The sequence below is a fragment of the Natator depressus genome, chromosome 20 (assembly GCF_965152275.1).
Source record: "Natator depressus isolate rNatDep1 chromosome 20, rNatDep2.hap1, whole genome shotgun sequence".
Taxonomy (NCBI): Eukaryota; Metazoa; Chordata; order Testudines; family Cheloniidae; genus Natator; species Natator depressus.
The window spans coordinates 15,675-23,107 of record NC_134253.1 but is presented as its reverse complement, the minus strand read 5'-3'; the positions used below and the strand labels follow the sequence as shown (position 1 = coordinate 23,107).

Sequence of the window (7,433 nt, the reverse complement as noted above, 5' to 3'; positions counted from 1 at the left end):
CATAAATACAGTGCGCTCCATTGGCCTTTCATTATTGGGGAGAGGAACACCTGGTTCAAATGGTGCCTGAGGTCCTAAATAGAACTACTCAGTAGCATTCCCTGACTAGCTTTTAAATTTCCTAAGCAACCAAATTCACCCTGCCATATTTTTTAGAAAATCTTGACAGAGCGAGGAGCAGACCTGCAGCCACCACCTCCCCAGCCAGGCTCTCTTAGGCAGCCACTGCACAGAGCAGTGACCCTGAGCAGCCATCTTCAGCCATGTGAGAAGCAGCTTTGTCCCACTCCCCGCCCATGCCCTGCTGCCAGGGACAGTGGATGAATGTGCTGGGGTGGGGGAGAGGCAGAGCAGGAGAAGGACAGAGTGTCCCCCTACCCCAGGTAACTCTGGTGAGGTGGGGAGAGCGCAGCAGTCCCTGGACTGGGCTCAGGGGTCACTGGGGAAGGTGCTGGGAGCAGATTCCCTGGCCTCTCCAAAGGCATGTGCTCCCCGCTGCTGTGGCCCCAGCCCCCACAGGAGCTGGCAGGATTGGCTGCCCTGGAACAGGGAGATGGCTGGAAGTTTCTCCAGGAGGAGACAGGGGGGCGATCATGTGATCCCCTTTACATCCTCCCCCTCAGAAGGCACAAGTTGTCTGTGCTTAGGTCTCTTCCTACCATGATCCTGCACCCACCAGATACCATTAAATATCGTGCTCTGCCAGCTCATGGGATGGTACCTGGCCAACTCTAGAATGCAGGCCTATTCAGAAGATACCCACTTATCTCTGGGATGCTGTGTGATTAAACCCTTTGTATGACATTTATCAATGACACAGGCTGCCTGTTCTGCTTTGCTTCCTCCTTATCTTCTGCCTCCATGTCAAAGGTGCCTTTTAGAATTGCCAGCCTCTGCGAGATACTCTTCAGGTCAGGATAGAGAAGTACATTATACATCAGAGAAGCAAGGATCGCGCCTGTCATAGGGCCCACCCAGAAAATCTGCAGAGATAGGGAGAGGGAGACAAATAGCATATTATTATTAATTGTATCGTGATAGTGCCTAGAAGCCAGGACTCCATTGTGCTAGGCAATGATTGTAGCCCCAAATAACTTACATTCTTTGAATGTGTGTCAGTATGGAGCTCAATGTGTATAAGCTTGAAAACTTTCAATGTCTGGCAAGGCTGCGAATGCACCTTTTGCCTCCTCATGCTCCTGTGCAAAGGATTAAAAGGTGAAGCAAGCCTGCCCTTCCTTCAGTTCCCTCTTACCACCTGTGATAGCAAGACTGCACCTTCATTGTGGCTGACAGAATTCTAACGTTTTAAACTTGTGAAGTTGCATCTTCACTTTTATTGATTTTTTTTTTTGAGGGGGTGGCCATTTCCTCCCAATAAATTAATTAAAAAAAAGACAGGTTAGACAGACAGGAGGGGCCTTTTATGCCCCTCTGTATAGTGGAGTGAGGTGTTTTGTGCCAACTGCTAGTTATGGTGGATTCAAAGGCCATGGGGTTTGTAACCCTTCTGCAATGTACCAGCAGTGACAAAGCCTGGGTCCTTATTTTAGGGCTCTCTTCAGTTTTGGTTTGAGCCCCCAACCCAATATTCTAGGCATCCATAATCACTCTGGGTGTCTTTGCCAGGCAAATCTGTACTCACAAGCACAAAGGTTTAAACCAATGACCTTTATGTGGGGGAGTGATTGGAGAAAACGGAAAGGCAGGTTGGGATAAATATTTACACTTTTAACACCTACTCTGACACACAGGGTTGGTGCGAGTTCCTCTGCTCCCAGCCTGGTGCATGCAACCGCTCTCACTTTGCTGTTATTCTGCCACAGACTGTACCCTGTGGGTGAATCCAAGGGTTGCTTTACTCTGCCTGTTGCTCAGGTAACTAGAGCTGCTGCTCGGCTCTGTTTTCTATTGCCATGTGAAATCACTGTCTAGAATCACACCCCTTACCTCCCCATAGCCTTTTTGGCTAGAATTAAACTTATGATCCCCTCAGATGCCTTATCACAAAAAAGTCCCACAATAACACAGCAACATATAATAGCTCTGCTTTTGCTCCTCAGTTTTTGTGAGGGCCTCTTACCCCACCTCAGTAAATATGCATTGTCATCAGAGTGACCCTCCCACACTTTCATTGTCTCTGGTCTGCCCAGGTGGGTTCCCAACAGGCAAATCTCAAAAATATGGACCTCAAGTACAATATTTAGTGAATGTATACCCCACTGTCCTCAAAGTACCTGCATTTAGTACACAACTGAGGTCCTGACAGCAGAGAACCCAGCCTGTATATGACAGGTTTCAGAGTAGCAGCTGTGTTAGTCTGTATTCACAAAAAGAAAAAGGAGTACTTGTGGCACCTTAGAGACTAAAATTTATTTGAGCAAAAGCTTTCGTGAGCTACAGCTCACTTCATCGGATGCATTCAGCTCACAAAAGCTTATGCTCAAATTTGTTAGTCTCTAAGTTGCCACAAATACTCCTTTTCTTTCAGCTTGTATATAGTATCAGCAGGGCAGCCATGTTAGTCTGGATCTGTAAAAGTGGCAAAGAGTCCTGTGGCACCTCCTTATAGACTAACAGACTATACAACCTGTATATGAAAACCTGGGAAACCCAAGCTGCAAAGCAAAGGCAGCTTGTGCCTTAAGAATCTGACAGCCTGTTTATCACTCACGGTGAGAATTTGCTAATTCATATCCTACTTATCTAGTATGTTAAATAAACAGAACCACAAACTGAGTTTACTAGTTAATCTGCTTTAATCTGTTTGCTATCACTTATAAACACTTAAACTTATTTTATGTTTTAATCCAAACCAGTGTGCATTTGACTAAGGAGTCTGGGGGAAAAAAAAAAAAATCTCATCTTGGATACCACAAGCGTGCATGGTCCTCTTCACATTGAGGGAGAGGCAGACCAGCTGTTAAACCCATATACTGGCCAGATTTTGACCAGGGAAGGATGGTACTGCTCTGGGGTCCTAGGCTGGTGGTTAGAGAGCCTGCATGTAACTGCAGCTGGGTGTGTCCCTACCTGTATAAATGCTGGTGAAAGTGCAAGCTTGGAGGGCTTTGCAGCTTGTCACAGCAGCACAGTGTGAGAAGAAGCCCAGGCTGGTGGGTCAGAGGGCTCAGTGGTACCCCAGTTCCAGGTGGCACCCCATGGGGAATCCATCACACTGACCATGTCAACCTCAGTACCGAAAACCTTGTTGCAAAGACTCCTGGCTCCATCCCCTTTTCCTTCCCAGTCAAAATGGAGAAGTGCCCCCCCCATACTGAAAACAAGAACAGCTTGGAACATTCAATAGGAAGCACTCTAGTTGGAGGAAGAAGCCCTTGACACAAACTAAAGATGGTGCCAAGACACTGGCAGCTATAGCTGGGGGTGAGGGGGCTAGCTAACTGGTGCCAAGAACTGTGGAGGCAGTGGAACTGGAGCCCTTTCCAGTATCACTATTTACCTTCGACTACTGGGGGGATATGATAGAGGCCTATAAAATCATGATGGGTGTGGCAAAAGTAAACGAGAACTAGGCATCACCAAATGACATTAATAGGCATCAGGTTTAAAAACAAACAAAAGAAAGTATTTCTTACTAACAATGCACAGTTAATCTGTGGAACTCTTTGCCAGAGGATATTGTGAAGGCCAAGACTATAACAGGGTTCAAAAAAAAAGAACTAGATACATTTATGGAGGATAGGTCCATCAATGACTACTAGACAGGATGGGCAGGGATGGTGTCCCTAGCCTCTGTTTGCCTGAAGCTGGGAATGGGCAACAGGGGATGGATCACTTGATTACTTGTTCTGTTCATTCCATCTGGAGCACCTGGCATTGGACATTGTCAGATACAGGATACTGGGCTAGATGGACCATAGGTCTGACCCAGTATGGCTGTTCTTATGTTTCTTCCAACTGCTAATAAAAAAACAACTTTGTTTTAAGAGGCCTGTTGGTCAATGTCACTGATCATGGGTTCCTGAAGGGAGGCACAAGCAGGTGATTAAACTGAACTAGCCCTATGTGGCAACACGCAGTTGGTATACAAGGGACCCTGAGTTAAGAGTAGAAGAATCACAAGCTTTCACCCCAAGAGAAGTGAGGGCAAGAGGCCTAACACCCAACATGGTGAACTCACAGACCAGATAGTGGGAGGGGGGAAAAAGGTGTAGCTAGCCCCTTAACAGTGAAACACTGACTGATTACAAGAAGATGAAGACAACTTGGTCCCTGCCTGCAAAGTGGTACACCCAGCTAACTCAGACTCCTGGGGACCTTCCCTTCCAGGTCTTTGGAACATCTAAAGAAGAGAAAGAAAAGGAGTACTTGTGGCACCTTAGAGACTAACAAATTTATTTGAGCATAACCTTTCGTGAGCTACATCCAATGAAGTGAGCTGTAGCTCACGAAAGCTTATGTCACAAGTACTCCTTTTCTTTTTGCGGATACAGACTAACACAGCTGCTACTCCGAAACCTAAAGAGGAGACTGACTCCTATGTGTCCTTCCCAGACTTTACACTGAGCCCAGTGCCTGCTGGGGAAGGAGTTGGGGATTTAGTAAGTGCTGGATTGATCACATTCAGTGCAGACATAATTGATAAAGCTCAACCCATGTTACTCACTGTTGGGTCTCAGTACATTGATATAAGGAGCTCCTAGAAACCTGGGGTGCAATAAGGCCAAATTTCAACATCTCACCCAAGGTATTTTGGAGATGGTAGAGACCCCTGGGACAGAAAGGGAAAGGACATAATGATATTACCCAGTGAACAGTAAACTTATTGACTATGACAGCAGGGCCAAAGGATCTTGCAGGATTCATGGAGCAGCCAGTGAAGTAGATCTAGTAAACAGAAATGGGGAAGAAAGTATTAGGAGAATGACATGGTCTAAAGATGAATGAAGTCCAAATGAACCTCATGTTTGATTTGTCATATCTTTCTGGTTGTAGTTTAGGCAGTTAGACATTTACAAATCTCTCTACTAATTTATAGTTTAGTCATTATTGCTGTATGATGGGAGAAGCCTGGATTGGCCTAGTTGGGAGTTCCTCCCACAGCAAGCATCTTGTACGGGGAGAGACTGGGCCTGGCATAACAATAAGCTTTCCCCACAGCCAGCACTCCTGCCCTCCTCCTGCCTCCCAAAAGCGCTGCTTGGGTGTTCAGAATTGGTTGATTAGAAACAAATAAAAAGCATGCACTCCATTAGGTATCAGAGTAACAGCCGTGTTAGTCTGTATTCGCAAAAAGAAAAGGAGGACTTGTGGCACCTTAGAGACTAACCAATTTATTTGAGCATGAGCTTCCGTGAGCTACAGCTCACTTCATCGGATGCATACTGTGGAAATTGCAGAAGACATTATATACACAGACACCATGAAACAGGTACAAACCTCTCCATGTTTTATGCAGTGCCTAACAAGCTTACCCCAATCAGGTGTCCCAGACCAACGGATAGGCCAATGAATGGGGCTGGGGAGTTGGCATTTCTGTGTCTGTCGGTGGAAGCAAAATAACAAAGAACCAGCTGAAAGGTGAGAATGAGCTCAACAGCAACTGCTTGTCCAGAAGTGATGTTGCTCCGCACCTGGGGAAAGGGATGGCAAAGGGACTTCTTAGGAGACCACAGCAGCCCATCGACTTCTGCCCACCAGCCACACTAGGTAATGCTGCTGCCTCACACAATCCACCTCAAAAGCAGGCATCTGCAGTAACACAAGCTCCTGGGAGACTTAAGTATAACAATGGGGGTAAGGGGATCTTTCATGGTTTGTATCCTTAATTTTGGAGCCATGCAGTACCAACTGACCGAGTGTAGGAGTGATAAGCACAGAATGTACAGATCAGGCATCGACAGCAGATTTTGGAACAGTAGTAACCAGTTTTTGTAGGCTATTGGGGACAGATTTTCAGAATGGCTCAGCATCCAGCAGCTCTCATTGAGAACAATGGAGAATTCTACACATGCACATCAATTGAGAACCATGGGGGCTCTAGGGTGCAGAGCTCTTTTGCAAATCTGTTCCTTATGGCTTAGGTACTATATTGCTGGGAGCATGAAAAAGCAGAGAGGAAGGCAAGTACTCATGCAACTAAAATCCACTTAGCTGGGAATGCGTGGAAATTATTTGAAACATATGTAAACAGCAGGAATGCTCAGCTGTAGGTCCTATCTGTGGAGTCCATTAAGTTGTTCTGATATCTTGGGTGAGTCTCTTCCTCGTTCTGAGCCTCACTTCTCATCTGTAAAAGTGCGATAGTCACAGTAATAAATGCTTAGTACATGCACAAACCTTTACTAAGGGTAAGCACTTCCACTAGCCACTTTTTTGGCTTGACTTAAATAGGCACAGATCCACGAGGTATCTAGTATAGTTTTGTTTGACCTGTATCTAAAAACCTGCCTGTACTGAGCATTCATTTCTAGCTGGTCACTTGGCAGGTTTCACTGTAAAGATCAGCCCATTTGTGTTTCCATCTTGAGCAGATGGCAGTGATTTTTATCACAAATCCCCCTCAATTCATACCTACCACAGCACTGGCCTCCTAATTTAGAATTACAACATAATTCAGCATGGTTGGCAGTTTCTCCTCCTGCAGCGGGGTTCAGGTCAGGATTGAGGGGCATTGACATTGCTATCTGTCACTACATATAGCTACATATTAACCCAAGCCTGGACTAGCAGGGGGGGCCGCATAGGTAAAGAGTGAGGGGACCGGAAGAGGTGTGGTTGGGAAGCTTGCACATGTCTGGCTCACAGCAATGTTAATGGTCATTCACTTTCATCAACACTATCAAAAAGAGGGGTGAAGAACTCACCGTGTTAATGGCTAAGCTTCCTTGGACCTCTGCAGGCGTCACTCCATACAGCGTGGCTGCTCCAGCGATGCCTCCGGCCAGCTGGGCAACCATATAGCAAGCAGCTCTTGCCAAAGAGATACGAGAGCCAAACAGGAAGGCCATAGTCACAGCTGGGTTGATATGAGCACCACTGACATGCCAGGCAATCTGGACCACAGTAGCTGCAGCCAAGTTGAAGGTAATAGAGATCTGTAAGATGGTGGGGAGGGCTGAGGGCCAGCGGAGGGCTGAGCCCAGGCCAAAGAAGACGTAGATGGAGGTGGCTAGGAACTCAGAGAAAACAGCCCGATAAAAGGTCACAGACAGCACCTCCTTCCACATCCTCTCATGAGCCCAACAGTGAGAGGGACAGAGGGAGTTTCTAATGCTGGAGCTCCTTTTTACTGGAGAATATTTGAGGAAACACTATGTAAATAAGTAAGTTTGTAAACTTGGGCAGGACCAGGAAATCCAGAACCTGGAAATTCTTTAGTGAAGGAGTGTGTTAGACCTACCCAGTTCAGTACACATCAATGCTCCTGCCTCACCCCACTCCCCACTGTCCCAGGGTCTTAGCTCCCA

At 46.4% G+C, this 7,433-nt stretch overlaps 1 protein-coding gene across 1 annotated transcript; it reads right to left on the bottom strand.

Moving 5' to 3' along the window:
• Positions 1–618: 618 nt before the first annotated feature.
• Positions 619–7,208, bottom strand: AQP6 (aquaporin 6). The gene is made up of 4 exons (XM_074934931.1): positions 6,831–7,208; positions 5,439–5,597; positions 4,771–4,851; positions 619–983 (listed from the first exon to the last, which is right to left on the bottom strand). The coding sequence occupies exons 1-4, from the start codon at positions 7,191–7,193 to the stop codon at positions 786–788; spliced, it is 801 nt and encodes a 266-aa protein (XP_074791032.1). The 5' UTR covers positions 7,194–7,208; the 3' UTR covers positions 619–785.
• Positions 7,209–7,433: the final 225 nt, after the last annotated feature.